Raw genomic sequence first — 19690 nt, forward strand, 5'->3', positions numbered from 1 at the left:
ACAACTGCGACCTAAGAAGGTGACATGTGTGCGACATTTGTGCCGCAAGAACAAACTGAAGAAAGAAGTTTTTGTCTCTTCAACTTCGATTGTTGTCGTTTTTTGTTTTTTCTCGGTTAAGAGGTGAGGTGGTAGGTCGGCTAATGTTCCAGTTGCTTTGGTTTCTATGCTAAAGCGTTTTGTCTCTATCTAATAATCTTGTAATAATATATCTAGTGGTACTTCTCCCAACCCCACTCTACCCCACCCCCTTTTAGGTGTGTAATATTACCCATTTTAAAGTTATCCGGTCAATTACAGAACAAGGCAAAACAAAAGAAGAAAAAGTTGCACATAAATTGCATGTGAGAGAATCAGAGAAGAAGCCGCTGCCTCGTTTTGTGGCACATCAGTGATATGAAACGAAACATTTGATTTATGGCAGTAAAAATGAAAACGGAAAGTTTACAAAAAGAAGTAACCAACAAGTACGGATTTATATAAATTCTGAAAAAAACAGTTTCAAAACTACAGAAAACCTACAGAAAATTATGTGTAATATTCAAACATCAAGACATCTAAAGAAAAATTGATTAAAAAAGTGTTTGAAATAAAAAGTATATATGTACCTATATAGAAATCACCAGACAAAATGTGGTTAAAACTTCATTGGAAATGCTTTATCATCTGTGCATTGTGTTGGCTTAAAAAAGGTAAGTTCAAAATTAATTTAACTGTTAATTCAATAACATCTTGTATATACACTTAAGTATATTTTATATAATCTTTGTAAGGAATTAGTTCCAAGAGGCAACTTGAAGTATTGAAGAGTTAAATACCTTAATTGCACAAATTACTTTTTTAAATTTTTATTCCTATCATTGTATGTATTATTCAACGAAAAATTTGATTCAATTTGTTTCTTTTTATCGAGAAAAAAGTACTTACTTATAAGTAAAATTCAGACCTTTAATTGGCCCCAAAACTAATTAACTTACTTTTTTTTTCAACTATCAAGAAATATATATAATATTAAAGAAAAAATAAAAATAGATTTTTGGATACTAAAAAACAATCTCAAAAAGCAGTAGTATTCATTATAAGCCCCGGGACTATAATCATTAAAAACTTGGATTGACGTAAAGTTTTATAATAATGATATAAAAAAAATCCTTGGATTTTATTTATTCGCTCAAATATAAAATAGAGAATTATTTTTCTTGCTTTTCCACTGGGAATTAAGGCAAACCTGGCATACAAAATTGGATAGAATAAAGTAAAACAAATGTTATTAAAAGGGAATGATTTTTTTTATTTAAAATCTTTTTAAAATTTTAAAGTTCTGCTCAAAGTTGAAGGGGAGAAATATTTTAATTTTTTTCTATTTGCATGTATCAATATTTCCTTTTCAAGTACGAAGAATTCCTTAACTCTTCCGCCCTTTTTGTACATACTCTCTTGACAACTTGATGACAGCAAACAAAGTAATTAGCCGCATGTAAACCTCCTCCCACTGGCTGAGTCTTTGTAAAAGTAAAAACTGAAAAATAGTGAAATTCCAAGACTAAACACACACACAATGCAGATGTAAACGTCATTATGGTTCTGGTCCAACGATTTATAGCAGATAAAACTATTTACGTGACTTACTGAAAATGCCGTGTTAAAGGAAGGGGGAAGGGAGTTTGCTGACATATTGGATTGCTTACGATTGAAGCAACAAATTCTTAAAGTTATTTACATAGTTGCTCTAGTTTCTACATTAATTTGGGTTCATTACATTGTCATACTTCAGTGATTATAATCGTATATATATATGTATATACATATGCCTCAATTTGTACTTTTTCTCGGTCAATTTGGTTAAATTTTGAAATGACTTTGTCACAGTTTAAAGCATTCTCTAACTGGTTTTCAGATTGTTCTTCTTTCTATTATATTATTATTATGATCTTCTTCTTGACCTGTGCCAGAAAAACTAAAACACTGAAATTGATTGCAAAATCTGCGATGCTTATGATGTTTAACCAGACAGAACTTCGACTCTAACTAAGGCTTTTGGCTTCTTCATTATAGTCTTCCTCATCATCATCATCAAGTTGCAGCACACTGAAAAACCAAAACCCTCAAAGTCACTGGCATAGACCCAAAGACCAAACCAAAGTGGAGGAGGAATTTTGTGATGAAAATCATCAAGCTGAACGAATATGTTGTGTGTGTTTTTTTTTCTTTACCAAACCCAAACCCAATGAAAACTTTTGTGTTTTTAAAAACTTTTCTTTAAGCACATGTGCGGTGTGTGTGTGGGTGTGTGTCTCCATCGCTTGGCAAATTTGTTCAGGTCACCAAACTCACTTTCATTTGTTGATACATTTACACCCTTTTGAGAAAAAATAACATATTTATGTAATAGCCTTTTTCTTTACTCTCGATTTTAATATCAACCACAATTCAGTACGTATATAGAGAGATATAGTAAGTTGGTATGTGTTGTACTTTCGCGGATTTCCGCTTGAGATAGTTGAACCTTATGGATGAGTTTTTGTTAGTCGCTTTGTTTTTTAAAAAGACTTTAATTAGTTGCTTATGCTTGTATTTTTTTTTTTTTTGGGGGGAGGGGGGGTGGGGTGGGTTTGGTTTTACATAAACACTTACTAATTAGTTTGAATCATAATGATTTTATGTAATTTTTGGCAATCTTTTATCTCAAGTCACGAATTTGTCATAAAGTCAATGAACAACAATTACAGTCAAGACTTTCCATTTTTCTAAAGAAAGTTTCCTGGCATAAATGTACGTGATTAATCAGGAATCTTTTAGTTATAAAAACTAAAAAATGTTTTAAATGTTTTTTTTTAACTGTCAATGAAAGTCTACTTCTTTTATATACATATGTTTGCATATCATCATTTTTTCATCTCATATGCATTGCCCAATGTCACAATAATTAACCCACTTTCCATAAAGATCTTGAAATCGCTAAACAGAAGAAGATTTCACTTATGTACATCTGGCTCAGTTAGTCTTCGCTGGCCTAAAGAGAAATTCCCCCATCGTTGTGACTGTGACATCTGAGGGTCACCAAGTCAAGTCTAATAATAAGTATTTTGTCTCTCTTTCAATTGAAACCGCTTACCAGAACGTAATACATGCATTTAGAACTTGTTTTTGTTGTCTTTTTAGTTTTCTGAATTTAACCGGAACATTTTAATGGGCCAAATGCGGCAAATGTAATTACCAAAAAGGTGTTATGTCATGTTCCCATGCTACAGTTTGTTAATTTGTAAGACATTTACATAGTTATCAAGCAACAAAACTAGATATTATGCAAGTCAAGAATTTCTTATACAAAAAAAAACACACACACACACAAGAAAAACAAATTAATTATCATAAATACATCATAAATACATATGTAGATAACAAAAGTTCGCAGCAAAAACTAATCTAATTCTTGCCATGTGCATTCGTATTTAAGCTCTCAATTTCTAATCGGCAATGTAAAAAGAACACAATTTTCAAAGTTGTTTAAATAAACATTTCCCAAATGCATTTGCATTCTTGCATTCTTTTATATTCTGTTGAATTACTTAAAGTGAAAACTTGAATTAATCGGAGTAAACACTCGTATTTCCGTTTATCAATGAATTAAACTTCATTCTATTCATTTTCAATAATTTATTTGAATAAGTTTATGGACCTTTTTGGTTTCTGTTGATTCTAATCGGAGCCTGCAGCCCTTCAAAAGATATTTTTTGTTGATCGATCATATATTTTAGCTTGGAGCCTCTGAAGTTGATTGCCCAAAATTTACCCTTTAATATTTAAAGCTGATTTTCCAAGGCATATTCAAAATAGAAATCCAATGGCTCTGTAACATAAGCCACAACACGACTAAGATTGTTGCTGTTGCTCATTATGTATTTAATCAGCTAAACCCTCTCGATTTAATAAACACCCTGTAATTTTTGACATAATTTTTTGCATAAGAACATTGTTTTCTAATACATTTTTTCTATTAGAGTCCATAGTAGTGATATAGTAGTTCGTTTTGAAAAAAAAAAAAATGCAGAATTATTACCTCAGCTATTGCAAAATTTTGGGTTAAATAGCATAGAGTTTAATCCAAATATAATTTTAATTTGTGTATCAATTAAAACAAATCGGATTACACATGATTAGCGAATTTATTTGACTGAAAGTTTTTGAAATCATTTCTTTTGAAATTGAGTAATAAGACATTGAAGTTAAAACACTCATAACCCAATTTAATTTGGATACTACCCGTGGGATAAGTTCAGAATATTAATGTTATACTTTTATATACTTTATACCATAATTCCTTCTTACTCGTTTTTAGTGCCAAATTTTGACCTCGTTTACTTGAAAAAAAAAATCAAAGTTTTCTAATCACTAAAAGTTGTTTATTGCGAAAAACAGAAATAAATCTGCTTCAGAAATAAAGGATATATCTTTTATGGTCACTGTTAAATAGTATTTTTTTTCAAGGGTCACTAAATGTCATTTTAACTTGTAAAATTTACAATTTTTTTATTTCTAACAATGAGATAACTCTTAATTATTCGTTAAGAATAGTTTTTACTTTTTTTTGCAAAATTAAATTAGTTAGTTGATTGTTTTTCAGAAGACAAATTATTTCCAACGTTGCAAATCAATTTAAACTTCAAGAATTAAATTAGAATATACATTTTTTTAACCCAAATTTGCTTGCGTTATAGGAATTTACCTTTAAAGCCAACTTTTTTTTTACCCATACTATTTATGTGTGTTTAACTTTACTTTCTACTATAAAGTTAAACCAATTTGCTTTGAGAGTTAATCCGCTAAATTAACAATGGCCATGGCTTTTGCACACTAACACAATTAACCATGTATCGGTGCTTGTCCGGAAACGCAAATCAGCTGCAGTGCATCGTCTTTCCACCATGATTCATGCAGTTTTGGCCAGGCCAAGTTTACTTTTAAATGGAATACTAGCCGGTTGGTCGGCCTGAAATTGCAGCAGCAGCAACAAACAAAACAGAAAACAAACCAAAAACCTAAAAAAAAACAAAAACAAAAAAAAGAAGAGTGAAAGAAAAACGGAAGCTTAGTAGAGCGGAAACAAACTACGAGTAAACATGTCTAACCCAACGGACAACTGGACCGGACCACTCTCTGTGTGGTGCAGGTGGTTGTGCTGGTGGCTTCCTTCACTTGTTGCAATTTACTTTTAATTCGCAAATTGCTTATACCTGAAAGGGAGTGACTGCGCGGAGAATCTCTAACCTAAATTTCACATTAATTTTTGCATATATATTTTTCTTATTTCATTGCAGCTGCTTTTGGGGCTATCCTGGATTCGAGATGTTATCTCGAAGGTGGCGGTTCAGCGGAAAGTTTTTTGGCCACGGAAGATCTAGCTGTGGGTTCCATTGTTGGCAAATTACGCATTAATGGCAATCCAAATGCGGACACTGGTGATATAAATCTCTCGTTGAGAGAGAAAAATGCCCCAGTAGAGATAATAGCAGGCACTAAAGAATTGGCTCTGTCAGTTGAGCTGGATAAGGAAGGAATTAAAGGGCCATCATCAATATATGTGAATGTCATATGCATACGAAGGCATTCAACAGATCCAGTAAGTACATAGTAAATTATGGAACATTAACAAATATGCACAAACTTGATTCAAGAGTTAGCACAGACTTAGGGAAAGTTGATTCATGACCAACGAACTCCAGAAACTCCTAGACCACAATCCAGGACATATTCCTTTTAAAAGCAAAACTCTTTTTGTATTAATATAAACTAATTTTGTAAAACGGCATTAAAGCCGACAAATTTTTAGCACTGAATCGAAAATTGCGAATTCGAATTCTTTATTGACTTTAAGAAAATTTTTAATATATTGTTATGTAGGATTAGCTCTATTATATCGAATTCATAACAAATAAAATAAATAAATCGTCTCGCCGACTTCGGCATACCATGCACCATGAGAAATAATTGTTTGAAAATTATTCGACCAATTATATTGATATTAAATTTATATAATATGCTTGATTGCAAGCATATGATATCTCGCTCACTCTTACAGGCGCAGGGGCCTTCTAGTTGACTAGATCGACTCGATTATTGAGAGTGATACTTTATGGGGTCGGAACAGTTTGTTTCTGCCCGTTAACTTTATTTTGACGACTTTAATTTACCAGTTCACCTAACGGGTGCATGGTATAATAATGAAATCGGATGAAAGTCTTTCAAACCAAGATTTCGTATTTACACAAATCTCACAAAAAAAGGAGTTTTGCCTCTCGAAAGATATTTTGTGTGGTCTTACAAAAGTTTCTTTCTGATTTTGATTTTTCAATGAAAAAAACAAACCAAAAATCGAAGCATACTTTGGGGAGCAAACACTTTCCAATCAACCTAAGAGTTGGTAAACTATTTTTGGGGTTGTAGAATAATTAAAAGCGAATCCCATTGACCACAATTTGGGGAGTTCAGTTGGTCTACCACCATTTCTTTCGTTTTGGTCATTGGCCTATATTGGCCGCCATTTCTTGGAATTAAGTGTTTTTTTTCTCAAACCGCATTCTGCACCTGCAGAAGCACATTTCGTGTGTAATAATAGCCAACCAATTAACCTATATTGCTCCCTGGTTTAACTCCTCCTCCAACGTACTGGACGTTGGCTTACAAGTGCGTGTTCTTGTTAAATTTCGAGTTCTTTAAGTTGCCGCAGGGATACCTATCCTGCTTACCTATGTGGGTATGTGCCTATGCAAGTGTTTGTACTACTCTATAAACAATTGAAAACTTTGCGCTAGAGACAATCAGACAGAACGCCCATTTCAATTTTAGAATCAACAAAATGTTACCACACATACTCGCAGCTAAACTTCTACCGCCTTGTGGTAAGCCCCAGCTTAGTGGCCATAAATTAGCCATTAAAGCTTCCGTCTGGGGGTGCAGATTGGAGTGGGCTTTTGGGGTCTTGGGGGTTGGAGCTAGCTCCCTAACTCAAAACATGCAAATATATGCAGACGTTGGTTTGAGGTCTTGGGCTTTGAACTCTTCTATGGAGGTCAGTGACCATATAATCAAGCACTTGCGATTTTTTACCCTTAGAAAGTGTAGCTAAACGTATTTAAAGGAGTTGAACTTTAACAGAGTATAAACACTTTGGTGTCTGTACATCTTTGAGATCGTTGTGTGCTCTGACTGAATCATTTTGTTGCCTTTCTTTCAGAGCTTCGTCATTCCCGTCAATGTGCGTGTGACGGATGTGAATGATAATGCCCCTCAATGGATTGGAACACCGTATACACTGACACTATCAGAGGTTACTGTACCCGGAACTCGGATATTACAGGGTGCACGGGCTGAAGATGCCGACCAGCCGGGTCCCTTCTCGACGGTGGAGTATCAAGTATTACCCGGTCCATATGCAGAATTTGTGCAATTCCTCAATCCCCTGGAAGGCACCTTGGTTCTAAAGAAGGGACTGGACTATGAACAATTGCAGAATTTCACTGTCCAGTTGAGGGCCCAGGATCAGGGTACACCACCCAAACACTCGGATACATTACTTCGCATAGTCATAACCGATGCCGACGATCAAAATCCGAAATTCCAGCGGGAATCGTATAGTGCTGAATTGCCCAACGATGGACGACCCGGGGAGTTACGTATGCGTCCCGAACCGCTCAAGGCGGTGGATCAGGATGAGGGCATCTGTGCGCCCATACAATATACAATTGTGCAATCGCAGGATGCCAAATATTTTCGCATCCATCCACATAGCGGAGTGATAACTCTATTAACGCCCATTGGCTATGCCGATGTGGCACATGGCGCCACCTTGGTGGTCAAGGCCACTCAAATAGATAATCCAGATCGTTATGCTCTGACCACGGTGCAATTGACGCGACCGGGCACCCATTCCGAGCTGAGCACTCTCTCGTTTGTCCAAAAACGTTTTGTGATGCGCATTAGGGAGGATACGGCGGTGGGGAATCGTATATTGGCTCTGCCCACCAATAAACCGGGCAAACATTTGAAGTACACCATACCAGATCCCATCAATTCACAGTTCTTCAATGTGGGATCATTGGGTGAGTTGGTGCTGGCCAAACCCCTGGACTATGAGAAGATGACCAAGCACGAGTTCCAAGTGCAGGCCACTGATGGTATGACGAATACCACAGCAGAGCTAACTCTGGAGGTAATCGATGTCAATGATTGGGAGCCACGTTTCCGGGAGACACACTACGAGTTTATGGTGCCCAAGAGTGTGAGTTCTAATCACGTAACCTTCCATAAGGCAATCAATTGATTGAATTTGTATTTTTTATTTTTATTAGTCACTGCAATCTCGTACAGATTCCTTTGAGGGGGTTCTCATTGGCAAAGTGGAGGCGGCGGATGGGGATCGAAATGACAAGCTCGAGCTATCTTTGCGCGGTCAACATGCGGGTCTCTTTGAGATTGATGCCACGGGAAACATCTACATGAGACCCGAGCAAATGCAGAATCTGAATGAGTCGACGGTTCATCTGATAGCCATTGCCACGGATACGGGAGTGCCACCGCGCAGCACTTCGGTGCCAGTGAGCGTGACCATGGAGGGTCTGAGTTTGGCCCAATCAGCCTGGAACAGTAGCAGCATGCTGGGCATGTTTGGCATGATTGTGGGCCTCTTTCTGCTCATTATCTTGGCCCTCAGTTGCTATATTGTCCGTTCGAATAATAAGGGCAAAGGTAGCCCTAGTCTGGGACGGAATCGGGTTCATAGTCAGGCCCATAGTAGTGTCTCTTCTGCCAATTTGGTGACCCACGAGAAGCTGTCTGGTCAGAATGGAGCCGTGTCCAGTGGCGGTGTCTCAGTGCTGCATATGAAACATGGAGGAGGCAGTGGAGGTGGCAACATAACTATGGCCAATCCCATGAATAATGGCCTACATCATGTGGCCAGTGGTGCCAGCAGCAGCATGGCGTTAGGCGGATCCGTGGCACTGCTGGAGAGAGAACGGGAAAGAGAAAGAGAGCGTGAACGGCAACGGGAGAGCTATGCGGCCACAGTGCGCAGTAAGTTGATCCTAATCCCTCATATTCCCCCCAGTACTCAAAGCATTCACTATAAATAGTCTTTTTGCCAGGCATTGTTTCGCGTGCCTCAGCGAATGGGCAGCTCTATGAGGAGGATGAGATCGAGCATGATTCCCTGCAAACAGCAACGACACCAACGACAGAGAACAATAATCGAAAGGTGGCTACCATAGCCACCAATGGAGCTGCCACCAATAGCACAGTCAATCCGGGCTCGAATCTTCTCTCTGCCACCGATGCCATGGGCTCCTCTGAGAACAATTTGACGGTCTACTTTTAGACGCCTTTGGAGGAACTTGTAAATATTTGCTGCTAAGTCAGTTTAGAGTTAGCTATAATCCTATGTATGTACATGTAGTAGACCAAATATTATATCTAGCCTTGTAAACAAATTCACCGCACACAATTTAAACAATTAGTCCTAAGCGAAAGGGAGTGTGTTCCAATTGTAAAGTTTTTGCTTCCCAGTTATTAATTAATTAATCGATAAAAAGAAAAACAATCCAAATCCAAATAATTATTAAATTAAGAATTTCGTTGTTTGCATTTTAATTTGGGCACTTAAAATCTAATTGAATTCAGCTTATCTCATCGATTTTTTTTTGTTTTTTTTTTTGAGTACAAAACTTTGGCATTGACAAATGACTGTGATAAAATTAATACAAAATAATTAGGAAACTCGGTGGACTCACAGATTAGGACAGAGTGATAGGAGGGAGGAAACATAAATTAGTTGTAGTATCTTTTCTGATAATTACGTGAAATATATTATAGAATTGTTAGCAATAAAAGTGCAAATAGAACATCATTTCGGCCTTGGTAAATTCACAAAATTTTCATAGAAAATTTGCTATCTGATCAATGAAAAAGATTTAACGTCCAATCGAATATATTGGCTGATCGATTTGAATTCTTGACTTTCTTTCAAGAGGAATTCTAACTGCCATTACCATTTCGTTTTGTCTTTCGTTTGAGTAAATTAAAATCGCCATACTGAATGTGATTGTCGGTTAGGAATGGCACATAGAAGGCACGAAATAGTTGATGCGACTTTTCTGGTATAAGGAATGGCAAACTTTTCATAATTGTCCAGTCTTTGGATCGTTTGGCATAATTTGGCTCCAATTCGGTATACTGGCCGTGATCGAAATCGATTAGGAAATGACATTGATTATAATCAAAGTACATGAATTCGTTCTCTTGATTCATATCGTTAAAATATGGATGAACAATCTGTGTGGCATTTGCCCCATCGGCATAGTAAGCCGGCAACATGCCCTTAAATTCTGATTTCAGGAAACGTAAACGAAAGTTACGAGCGGGGAAAAAGAAACTGCCGGGATAACGATGCCAATCTTTGCCAATGCAAACGTTATAAATCATATTGGGATTGTACTGAGGTGTGACCTTAAATTGATTCAATTCCAACATTAGGTCCATGGGTGCATGATAGTTGCGATAAAGCGAAAAGACACGAGATAGACCCAGAACCGTACTCAAGACCATTACCAGAATGGCTATGAACATACTTTGATCCAAATAATGGACACTCGATTTGATTTTGAAAGCGAGCGACTTGATGCGAAAGAATATTCGTTGATAGACATCGACGGTAATGGCACCGCACAGAGAGATAAGAGGATAAACGGGGAACAGAAAACGCTCCTCCTTATGCGGTTGGGCAAAGAATACTAAAAGCCACAGATAAAATGGGGCCAAGGAGATGTAGTGGGGAAAATTTAAAGTAGACTTTGATTTGGCGGGCACTATAAGATAATCCATGACCAGCATGATCGGCAGTTGAAGTGCTAAAAGCTGCAAAGAAAAATATAATCATAAATTAATCATAATACTTTTTTTGATATGCAACTTACCCAAATGATATTGAAATTAAGGAATCCATTAATTAAGTAATAACTGAGCGGTTCAGTGCCAAATATATTTGGCCCATGACTAGTAAAGACATTATACCAAACAATGTTCAAGGGAGCAAATGTCAATTTGCCAAAATAACTTGTGTCGATGCCAATCATTGGTAAGGAAATTGTTAAACCCGATATCAGGGACCATTGGACAAAAGTTCTCCAATCTCGCTGTCTAAGCAACATTTCTAATACCATTGGCACACCAATAAGAGCAGCAAATGGCCAACCGAGTAATGCAGATATGGCAGTGAAAAAAATTGACAGGCTATAGTGTTGCTGCCACCAGGCTGCCAATGCCGAGCAGCCAAAGTACATGGAGAACGATGATGGCAAGAGGGCAGTACTGGATACAAACATGCCGACACTGAATAGCTGGAATATTAACCAGAGACGTCCGATGTGTATGCCAAACTCCTGGCAAATGGATCTGTAATTATTATCAAATTGAGAAAGAGTTTACCCAACTTCAATCAGTTTACTTACTTGTACATAAACCGTTCCATCACTGCACAAGCGAATCCTAGCATACAACGTACCATATAGAATATCAATATTGGACTTGGATTGAATATCTTCTGATAGAAATAGCCGGGAACACCCTGCAAGAGTAAATAAGTGTACGAGCGTAGGCCAAATTGTGGACTATATTCCCAGGTCTGGAGGCCATGGCCATTGATGATGTAGTGAAGCGGTTCCCAATAATTAAAAGTCTCGTCGCAATCGGCAATATAAGCCCAAATAGCACTGCAAAGACGAGCGCTCACAAACGTTTTAAAGGCAGTGTGAACGCTGGGCATGATGGGACTTCCATTACCCTTCTCAGGTGGGGCTGTGGTCGTTTTACTGCAAGCAAAACAGATGATTTATTAAGAACTTCCTCGAGATTCTGGAGCCGGTATAAACTCTTACCGCTTTTTATCCTTCTCCTTTTTAGTGCCGGCTGCGCTGCCGGCAATTTTGTCTTTGCCATTTAGACTTAGACGTTTCGGTGGCTTCTTGGTCAGTATCTGATTATCCGCCTTGTTCGCAATATAACGCTGACGAGCTGCCGGCGGAGCCATTTTCAAAGATATAAATTATTTTTTTTTGCTTTAATATTTATAAATTTTGTTTTCCAGCCAGCGTGGAATTGAGCTTGCAGCCCTACTAATTGATCAGCTGTTTCTGTATTCCAGTTGGGAACCGATAACGTATCGGCAAAATATCGATAGCCGGTAAATTAAAAAATAATGAATTACTATGATAAATATAATAATATCACTTAATGTCTCTTCAGAGTACCTTACAAAATTCCTTCAGAAAACAAAACCAGTAGGCAGAAAAGGACGAAACACATCCCTAAATATTATTAAGAGGAGGGATTTCGGTGTATGTAGAATAATAAGAATAACAATAACTTCAATTGTTTAAAATTGTTTGAAATTTTTTTTCTCGCATAGAGTTAACTTTCTGTCCTCCAAATTATTACATACTTACCTACATTTTACATTTTTATTGCAAAAAGCTGAATTATGGAGTTGTATGTTGACTTTTTACCTTGACTGCATGTAGGTTTCTGTAAGCACAAAACAAAAATAACAACAACAAACGCTTTGTCATTCGAATACATTCGAGATCTGTCAACTCATTCGACTCATTCATTTCGTTTCAACGTGTTGTGACTGAGTGTAGCGTGAGATAACTCACTTACTCATACTCATTCTGTTTCTCACCCAATTTAATATTATGTACATATATTAGACATTTGCATGCAGTGTTAATAAAACATACAAATCGAACATATAATAAATATAAAATAACATATTATATTTCGATGAATGTTCACTGGCTTAAACGTCTCCAGTTCGTGAGTAACGCTTGCGAACCAAACTCCCATCTCTATCTGTTCTGTTTTTGATGAAATAATTAAATAGTTTAAAAATGTCTAAAGATGATATTAAGGATAAAGTGCAAATCATTGACAAAGATCTAGATCTGTCCAATGCCGGCCGTGGTGTTTGGCTGGTCAAAGTACCGAAATACATAGCCCAGAAATGGGAGAAAGCTCCATCCAACATGGATGTGGGGAAACTGCGTATAAGCAAGACACCGGGACAAAAGGCCCAAGTGTCGCTGTCGCTAACACCCGCTGTTCTAGCCCTCGATCCTGAAGAGAAAATACCCACCGAACACGTTCTAGACGTGTCCCAGGTGACGAAGCAAACGCTTGGCGTTTTCTCCCACATGGCGCCTGCTGAAGCGGCTGCAGCTGCTGCTGCTGCAGCCGCGGCTGCTGGTGGCAACAGCACAGAAAATAGTACAAGTGCCTCACAAGTGTCAGCCGCACCGACAGACAACGAAAAATTGTATATGGAAGGTCGGATAGTGCAGAAGTTGGAGTGTCGTCCCATAGCAGATACCTGTTACATGAAATTGAAATTGGAGTCCATAAGAAAGGCATCCGAGCCACAGCGGCGGGTGCAGCCCATCGATAAGATTGTGCAAAACTACAAACCTGTCAAGGATCATGCCCACAATGTATGGAACTTATTCCCAAGATTCTTTGAATACTCTCTATTTAAAATTTTGCATTACTTTTCAGATTGAGTACCGTGAGCGCAAGAAGGCAGAAGGCAAAAAGGCGCGTGATGACAAGAATGCTGTAATGGATATGCTCTTCAATGCATTCGAAAAGCATCAATATTATAATATAAAAGATCTGGTCAAGATCACAAATCAGCCTATAAGCTATTTAAAGGAGATTCTCAAGGATGTCTGCGATTACAATATGAAAAATCCGCACAAGAATATGTGGGAATTGAAAAAAGAATATCGCCATTACAAGACTGAAGAGAAAAAGGAAGAAGACGGCGAGGAACATAAATCCGGCAGCGATTCGGACTAATAATAGCATTCCTCCATTCATAAATTACTATTGTTTTTTATACTTACATTGGTTATAATAACAATTAAAGGATTTTATTGATCTGCATTTTATTCATCACCTTTTTTCCAATTGGCTTGCAAATTCTTATTTAATTTCCAGTTGCACAATTGTAAATAAACTTTTATTTCTTTTCTCTTCAGGTATACATATTTATGTAAATTACACATGATTTCCATATTACACACGACATTCTCCGTATACTCCTATATGCTAGCCTTAATGATACAAAAAAAAAAAAAAGTTTGTTCGGTCAATTTTGTATACTAATTATCGAGATCAGGTACTTGATAATCAGTACTATCAGCTCATATTTACTTCCAAAGATATTTTTGACTTGTTTGTAAAATGAAAAATGGCAAACTCTGTGTTTTGATTTTTTACATGCAAAAAATAGGAAAATAAAACTGAAACTAAAGAAAAAAAACTATTAAAAATAATCAAAAAAATAAAAATTAATGAAAATTTAGATCGAGAATCAAAAGAATATGAAAAAAAAATTATGCTTCAAGATAAAGAAAAATATAGAATGGAGAATCGTAAACAAAAATAAAAAAAAAATTAATTTCAAAATGAAAAAAAAACTTAAATAATAAAGAAAACAAATGAATTAAACAAATCCATGGAAATTGAGCTTAAATAATACTGTTTCAATATGTGAGGTTTTTACTATTCTACTTAACTTTAAAATGGTCAAGACGTTCTTAAATAATAAAATTTAAAGCGATGCATAATTATAAAATTACGATTATTTTGTACAGTCATGTAAAAATGTAAAAAAAAAAAAAATTATCGTCAATGAAATATGAAAATTCTGATTATAAATGGGCATGAGATAATTTTATGTCTAGGGCATAGCTATAGCCTCTTAATTTTGCAGTACACCTGTGAAAAGTATATCGGATGCGGCAGACTCTTTAACTGCGAAAAAATATTAAGAGAAATTCATGTTAGAAATTCCATTTAAAAACCAATGCGAATATGCCAAACAAATTTTACACTGGACATTGCACACTAGAAGACTCTCAAAACGATGAAAATGACACTACAAAACACAGATTAAGGGAAGTGGGTGGGTGGTTGGGGGTAAACTACAGCTGGCTACTCCTAAACGTCGATGTGGACATTTGAGAGGAAGGCAGCGATGATATGCCAGAATCAGTATCCTCTGGACTCTGACTAGACTTGGGTATGGGTTGTATCAATCGCACCGTTTTAGCACATATCACTGGAACAGGCAACTCTGTTGATTTCCGCTTGGCCCGTACACTGGCTGGAGGCAACTTCGAGCAATTCCGTTTATCAATTGTTTTTGCCTTTACTAATTGAACGTTGCCCACATCATCCTCGGGATGCAACTTCTGCCGATGGGTGGACAATAGCTTCATATTGAACTTGTCCAGTTCCATGGGCTTTGATTTATTCCTTTGACCAAAGTCTAATGAGACATTTCCATGGTTAGTCTGTAATAAGATTAATTAATCATTTAAAAGATTATATTAATCCCTATTGTATTATATTTACCAGCAGCAGCGAGGCAAGCATATAGCGGCAAAGCGTTGTTGGATCCTTATCCTCCATAACTTTCGCCATAGACGCTTCACCATTTTCAGCTTGACACACATTTAAAATTTCAGTGCCTAGAGCTTGAATGTCAAAATTTTGCCTTGCATGAGCCGCCTCCAGGGCGGGTGCCAGTCGTCTGTGCCATTCTTGGATCTAAAACAAATGATTGAATTAATGTTAATGTAAATAGGAGAACATTTTTCGTACTTACCGCCTCACTGTTATCCACCTCAATTGGATCATTTAAATCTATCATATCTGGATTCTTTGAGATGTCGTCTGCCAATCGAGCACTGGGCATAGGTTCGTCATTATGATTATGAGCATCATTAGCGTCAATGTTAGCATCTTCATCATTATTATTGTCCGCTATTGTCTCTGGCAACGCTTCTTCTTCTTCTTCTTCTACCTCTGATGGCAATGGTGGTATGTCTTCCGATGCCGATGCAGTTGTCTCATTCAACTGTCCATTAGGTAGTTCTTCACAAGCGGGTGGCAATTGAACGCTAATATCGGCCTCACATGTTTCATCAACAATGGCAATGCTCTCATCGATTGTTTTATTTGCTTCAGTTTCAAGGGTTTCCATTAACAGAGCAGGCGGCTTCTCCTCAACTGCAGATTCAGCTCGGATCTCCTCAAAGTCAAATCCCGAATCATAGGTAAGCCGTCGAAAACCCAGAAAATCTAAAATACAAAAAAAGCTTCACTTCAGCCATGGTTTCAATATCGTTTCGTGGGTCTACATACTTTGATCCTGATCAAACTCCAAGCTAAGAGGTGTTTTCGATACAACTTCATCTTCAGGTGTAGGAGATTCTCCTGTGTTGGCTTGGAGTGATATTTTCTTAACTTTTCCCGATTTGGTCTCCCCTTCACGTCGGCTAGGCAAACGCTTTAAATGTAAAATATTAAAATTTATCTTTCATTATTATCGATTCTACTCACCGATTGTTTAAACAAATCAAATGTCTTGGGCAACTTAAAGAGACAAGTGCCACGCAATCGTTTCTGCGGTATATTGAGTATATTTAGTTTGATTTCATAGCAAACATCTAAACAGAGTTTCGGATTTTCTTTGCATGCTGGTTGAGGTTCGGGTTCTACAGCTGCTGTATTTCCCTCTTCTATGACTTTTGGGGGCACTTCGCTATCGTCCACTCCGCTTAGGGCCAACATTTCGGCATCTAGATGGACACTCATCGTATCCTTATTGGGCACCCCCGGCAGTATATCCCTTACCATCACTTTGGGCGACAATGAGCCAATCCTTTGATCCTCTAAATCTGAAAGTACAACACCCTCGTCATCAAAAGACCGTCCTGCCATAGGATTTGTTTGTTGTTTACAACATAAAAAATAAAAAGTGAAAATAAAAAACCAATGTGAGTTTCAAATTCTACGGCACAAGGATTAACAAAATAACTTAACCCATAATGATGACAACTACTTGGCGCATTGAATCCAATTTAAATGGAGAAATGCATTTTTAGTTTACCTGTTGCGCAGATACGCGAAAAAGAATGCAAATCACTAATTTCCTCCATGCCAATACCGGAATCAAGCTGCCCCTCGGAGTGGGAAACCTGTTTTTCTTCACTAACATCGGCGTCGGAGGTGGACAAGTCTCTGGACGGTAGATCTATCTGACTGCCATCTAAAATGCTGGACTCATTGTTGGCCAAAGTGCTGCTAAAAGGTGGTGCATCCGTTTGGCTGGCATTAAAAATGGAATTTTCCAATTGACTAGCGTCTATAGATATTCCAGAGTCCACAGAGATTTGTTTGCTCAACTCCTCTCCGCACTCATCCAATTCCATCGGCTCAGCCTCATCTATGCCGCCATCATCCGCTGCCGCTGCCGCCGCCGCCGCTGTTTCATCGATGTCCAGCCGCGGTCTTTTATCCTGCGATGCGCCTTCATCCTCGTATTGCTCTAGCAAACGTTTCTCCAGTCTATTTGTTGTTCTCGTCCTTGCCTTGGCTCCGTAACGTGAGGCTAACATCTGATTCTCCAATGCAATATATTCATCCAGATAGTCCTTTGTGGTCATATGTTCATTTAGCATTTCTGATGTGTTCACCTGATTCGAATCGACATATTCTTTGATAAGATTCAATCGCTCGAAGGGTATATCCGGCAGGAGAGTATTATAACGGTGTTCCACATGATACGAAAATAATTTATAATGTTTTTTCTCATCGATCTCAAATGGATTTTGCGGATCGACGATTGGAGCATGGCGCCACAGATTTGGCGGTGTATGATCCTGATAAAGATATTCGATTGTCCGATTGCGTGAGCATTTCACAAATCCCGCCGTACTGAAACGTTTCTCTTCGGACATTTTCTTAAATTTCCTTGGTTCCACATTCAGCATATAGGGATCCACTTCCTTTTGGGTTAGCTTCTTGGTGCGTCGTTTTCGTTGCGGAGCTGCTTCGGGGGGAGAAACTGCTTTATCGCCCTCTTTGCTGTATAGAGCGAGCGCGACAGAGAAACGAGACAGAAAAAGAGAGAGGCATAAAAATTTAAACTGTTTATTTGCAAACAAATATTAAACCACATCGAGAAAAGTCGACCTGCTGACACCCTCTATAACTGCATATTATATGAAAACTAACTTTGACTTAAAAAGAATGGATTAACAATTGGCTGGCAATTGTTTAAATAGTATTTAAATTATTATCATTTACCAAACTATGTTCTTATTAACTGTAAGTCAAATTTGACAACACAAAAATATTAAGTTATCAAGTATATACCCCATTTACTGTATGCCAAATCAAGGGGTATCTTGGCGATCAATGAAAGAAATTCAGAGTTGTGCAAAGGAGAGATGTGGAGGTGGAAGAGGGCAGAGCACTACGTCGAGTTAAGCCGGCTTTTATGATAAGGGAAAACAATAATGAAAAAGAAATGGTGATAAGCAATAACAGAACAACAGATATTTTGACATACAGACAGCATGGCGCGTCACTTGGCGTTGAGCACATGTCATCTACATAACTTCCTCTTTCAACTCCTCTCCCGTTTCTCCACTCACCCATTTTCGTTTTGAGTCTCTTTCTCCGATGAAAGCAGAGATTCAATTTGATGCTCCACCACTTGGTACATATACTCCACACGATCTCCATAGATTTTGCCACAATATTGCAGGACACTGCCTGCATTCACTATAGCAGAACGACGGGAAACTTTTTTGTTCTGAGGGGAGCAATGTCGCAGGAATTCATTCAAATACTGTGGGAAATGGAAATGGAAAAGCAAAAAACAAGTTTATCAAATTGGAATTCATATAAATACCCTTTTATGTACATATGTATGTATATGTACGTATACAACTTACATAGACAAGAGAGAGCCGCAGATCAGTGGAGTAATCGGTATTTTTGGATACCTCTTCCAGCAGCAATACCAATGTCGCTAAATCTGGTTGCTCATCATAACTTTGTATGGATTTGGCGACATTTGTCCCTGGCCGATTGTTCGCTATCTCCAGCAGCAGTTTCCTCAAATGGATCTCTGAAGATGGCGCTGTTTAGTAAAGAGTTAAAAAAATCAACAACAACAAATACAATGAATTAAAACAATTCTCTTATTATTCGTCGCATAAATCAAAATTTGTTTGTCTTTCTTTTTTTCTGTCGTTGTTGTTATGAAAATAGACGCTGACTTAATCAACTACAAATTCCAACGCCGGGGGCTGCTGCTGTGTTTTTGTATTTTGGGCTTTTTTTTGCTTACCTGCTTCATCTTCAGCTGAGTCCATGTTTTGGTTTCAATATATTTGATAAATTGTTATTTTGATTTTATTTAATAAATAGTTAAACAGGAAAATGTTCATGGTTTTACATATAAATACACACGCACACATAAACACATATACAGTCACAGAGCACGAGGCGTTTAATATTTTTCGTTCCGTCCAAAACAAAATGGTGGTGGCGTTGCCCAAAGAAGCGCTAGATGCATTAATAATCTTAGGCGTTGTCCGTTTAATAGAAATTATTGAATTGTTTTTGATTTTTAGTTATATTTAGGGAATTTGGCGCGAATCTTATTGGTGTTTATACATTTTACATACATATATATATATATATATATATGTATATTCCAACTCAATTATATATATGTATTATGTTTCTCTCTCTCTGCGCGCAACTGAAGACATATCGAATA

General features: G+C 37.4%; 4 protein-coding genes across 7 annotated transcripts; 2 read left to right on the top strand and 2 right to left on the bottom strand.

The window, feature by feature from the left end:
* The first annotated feature begins 629 nt into the window (after positions 1-629).
* Positions 630-9554, top strand: LOC6651437 (protocadherin Fat 1). Of its 2 annotated transcripts, none has more exons than XM_047009855.1 (5): positions 630-692; positions 5319-5620; positions 7235-8278; positions 8349-9072; positions 9132-9554. In XM_047009855.1, exons 1-5 carry the CDS (start codon positions 632-634, stop codon positions 9371-9373), a joined length of 2373 nt encoding a protein of 790 aa, XP_046865811.1. In that variant the 5' UTR covers positions 630-631; the 3' UTR covers positions 9374-9554. The 2 variants fall into 2 exon arrangements, with proteins under 2 accessions (XP_046865811.1, XP_046865813.1); XM_047009857.1 differs by having other exon boundaries at positions 9144-9554.
* Positions 9555-9613: 59 nt separating this feature from the next.
* On the bottom strand, positions 9614-12176 carry LOC6651438 (alpha-1,2-mannosyltransferase ALG9). Its single transcript, XM_002072850.4, has 4 exons — positions 11928-12176; positions 11502-11861; positions 10968-11445; positions 9614-10908 (listed from the first exon to the last, which is right to left on the bottom strand). The coding sequence occupies exons 1-4, from the start codon at positions 12077-12079 to the stop codon at positions 10030-10032; spliced, it is 1869 nt and encodes a 622-aa protein (XP_002072886.1). The 5' UTR covers positions 12080-12176; the 3' UTR covers positions 9614-10029.
* A 679-nt stretch (positions 12177-12855) lies between these two features.
* LOC6651439 (general transcription factor IIF subunit 2) lies at positions 12856-13994 on the top strand. The gene is made up of 2 exons (XM_002072851.4): positions 12856-13535; positions 13600-13994. The coding sequence occupies exons 1-2, from the start codon at positions 12939-12941 to the stop codon at positions 13900-13902; spliced, it is 900 nt and encodes a 299-aa protein (XP_002072887.2). The 5' UTR covers positions 12856-12938; the 3' UTR covers positions 13903-13994.
* Positions 13995-14570: 576 nt separating this feature from the next.
* Positions 14571-19597, bottom strand: LOC6651440. Of its 3 annotated transcripts, XM_023180023.2 has the most exons (10): positions 19256-19597; positions 18858-19045; positions 18555-18751; positions 17006-17982; positions 16456-16829; positions 16258-16402; positions 15719-16194; positions 15466-15660; positions 15153-15404; positions 14571-14862 (listed from the first exon to the last, which is right to left on the bottom strand). In XM_023180023.2, the coding sequence occupies exons 1-10, from the start codon at positions 19278-19280 to the stop codon at positions 14800-14802; spliced, it is 2892 nt and encodes a 963-aa protein (XP_023035791.1). In that variant the 5' UTR covers positions 19281-19597; the 3' UTR covers positions 14571-14799. The 3 variants fall into 3 exon arrangements, with proteins under 3 accessions (XP_023035791.1, XP_023035790.1, XP_023035789.1); XM_023180022.2 differs by having other exon boundaries at positions 14797-15404; positions 16456-16793; XM_023180021.2 differs by having other exon boundaries at positions 14797-15404.
* Between the last annotated feature and the right edge of the window lie 93 nt (positions 19598-19690).

This window comes from Drosophila willistoni, chromosome 3R, assembly GCF_018902025.1.
Source record: "Drosophila willistoni isolate 14030-0811.24 chromosome 3R, UCI_dwil_1.1, whole genome shotgun sequence".
Classification (NCBI taxonomy): domain Eukaryota; kingdom Metazoa; phylum Arthropoda; class Insecta; order Diptera; family Drosophilidae; genus Drosophila; species Drosophila willistoni.

Excerpts from the sequence above, each read along its gene's own strand:
- LOC6651437 (XM_047009855.1), top strand. The coding sequence starts at position 632 with ATGTGGTTAAAACTTCATTGGAAATGCTTTATCATCTGTGCATTGTGT. Across the intron at positions 8,279-8,348 it reads AGTTTATGGTGCCCAAGAGT|TCACTGCAATCTCGTACAGA; the intron begins GTGAGTTCTAAT and ends TATTTTTATTAG. Across the intron at positions 9,073-9,131 it reads CTATGCGGCCACAGTGCGCA|TCTTTTTGCCAGGCATTGTT; the intron begins GTAAGTTGATCC and ends CACTATAAATAG.
- LOC6651438 (XM_002072850.4), bottom strand. The coding sequence starts at position 12,079 with ATGGCTCCGCCGGCAGCTCGTCAGCGTTATATTGCGAACAAGGCGGAT. Across the intron at positions 11,862-11,927 it reads AAGGAGAAGGATAAAAAGCG|TAAAACGACCACAGCCCCAC; the intron begins GTAAGAGTTTAT and ends TTTTGCTTGCAG. Across the intron at positions 11,446-11,501 it reads ATGGAACGGTTTATGTACAA|ATCCATTTGCCAGGAGTTTG; the intron begins GTAAGTAAACTG and ends TAATAATTACAG.
- LOC6651439 (XM_002072851.4), top strand. The coding sequence starts at position 12,939 with ATGTCTAAAGATGATATTAAGGATAAAGTGCAAATCATTGACAAAGAT. Across the intron at positions 13,536-13,599 it reads TCAAGGATCATGCCCACAAT|ATTGAGTACCGTGAGCGCAA; the intron begins GTATGGAACTTA and ends ATTACTTTTCAG.
- LOC6651440 (XM_023180021.2), bottom strand. The coding sequence starts at position 19,280 with ATGGACTCAGCTGAAGATGAAGCAG. Across the intron at positions 16,830-17,005 it reads TTCGCGTATCTGCGCAACAG|GACGGTCTTTTGATGACGAG; the intron begins GTAAACTAAAAA and ends ATCCTATGGCAG. Across the intron at positions 16,403-16,455 it reads TTGATTTGTTTAAACAATCG|CGTTTGCCTAGCCGACGTGA; the intron begins GTGAGTAGAATC and ends TTACATTTAAAG.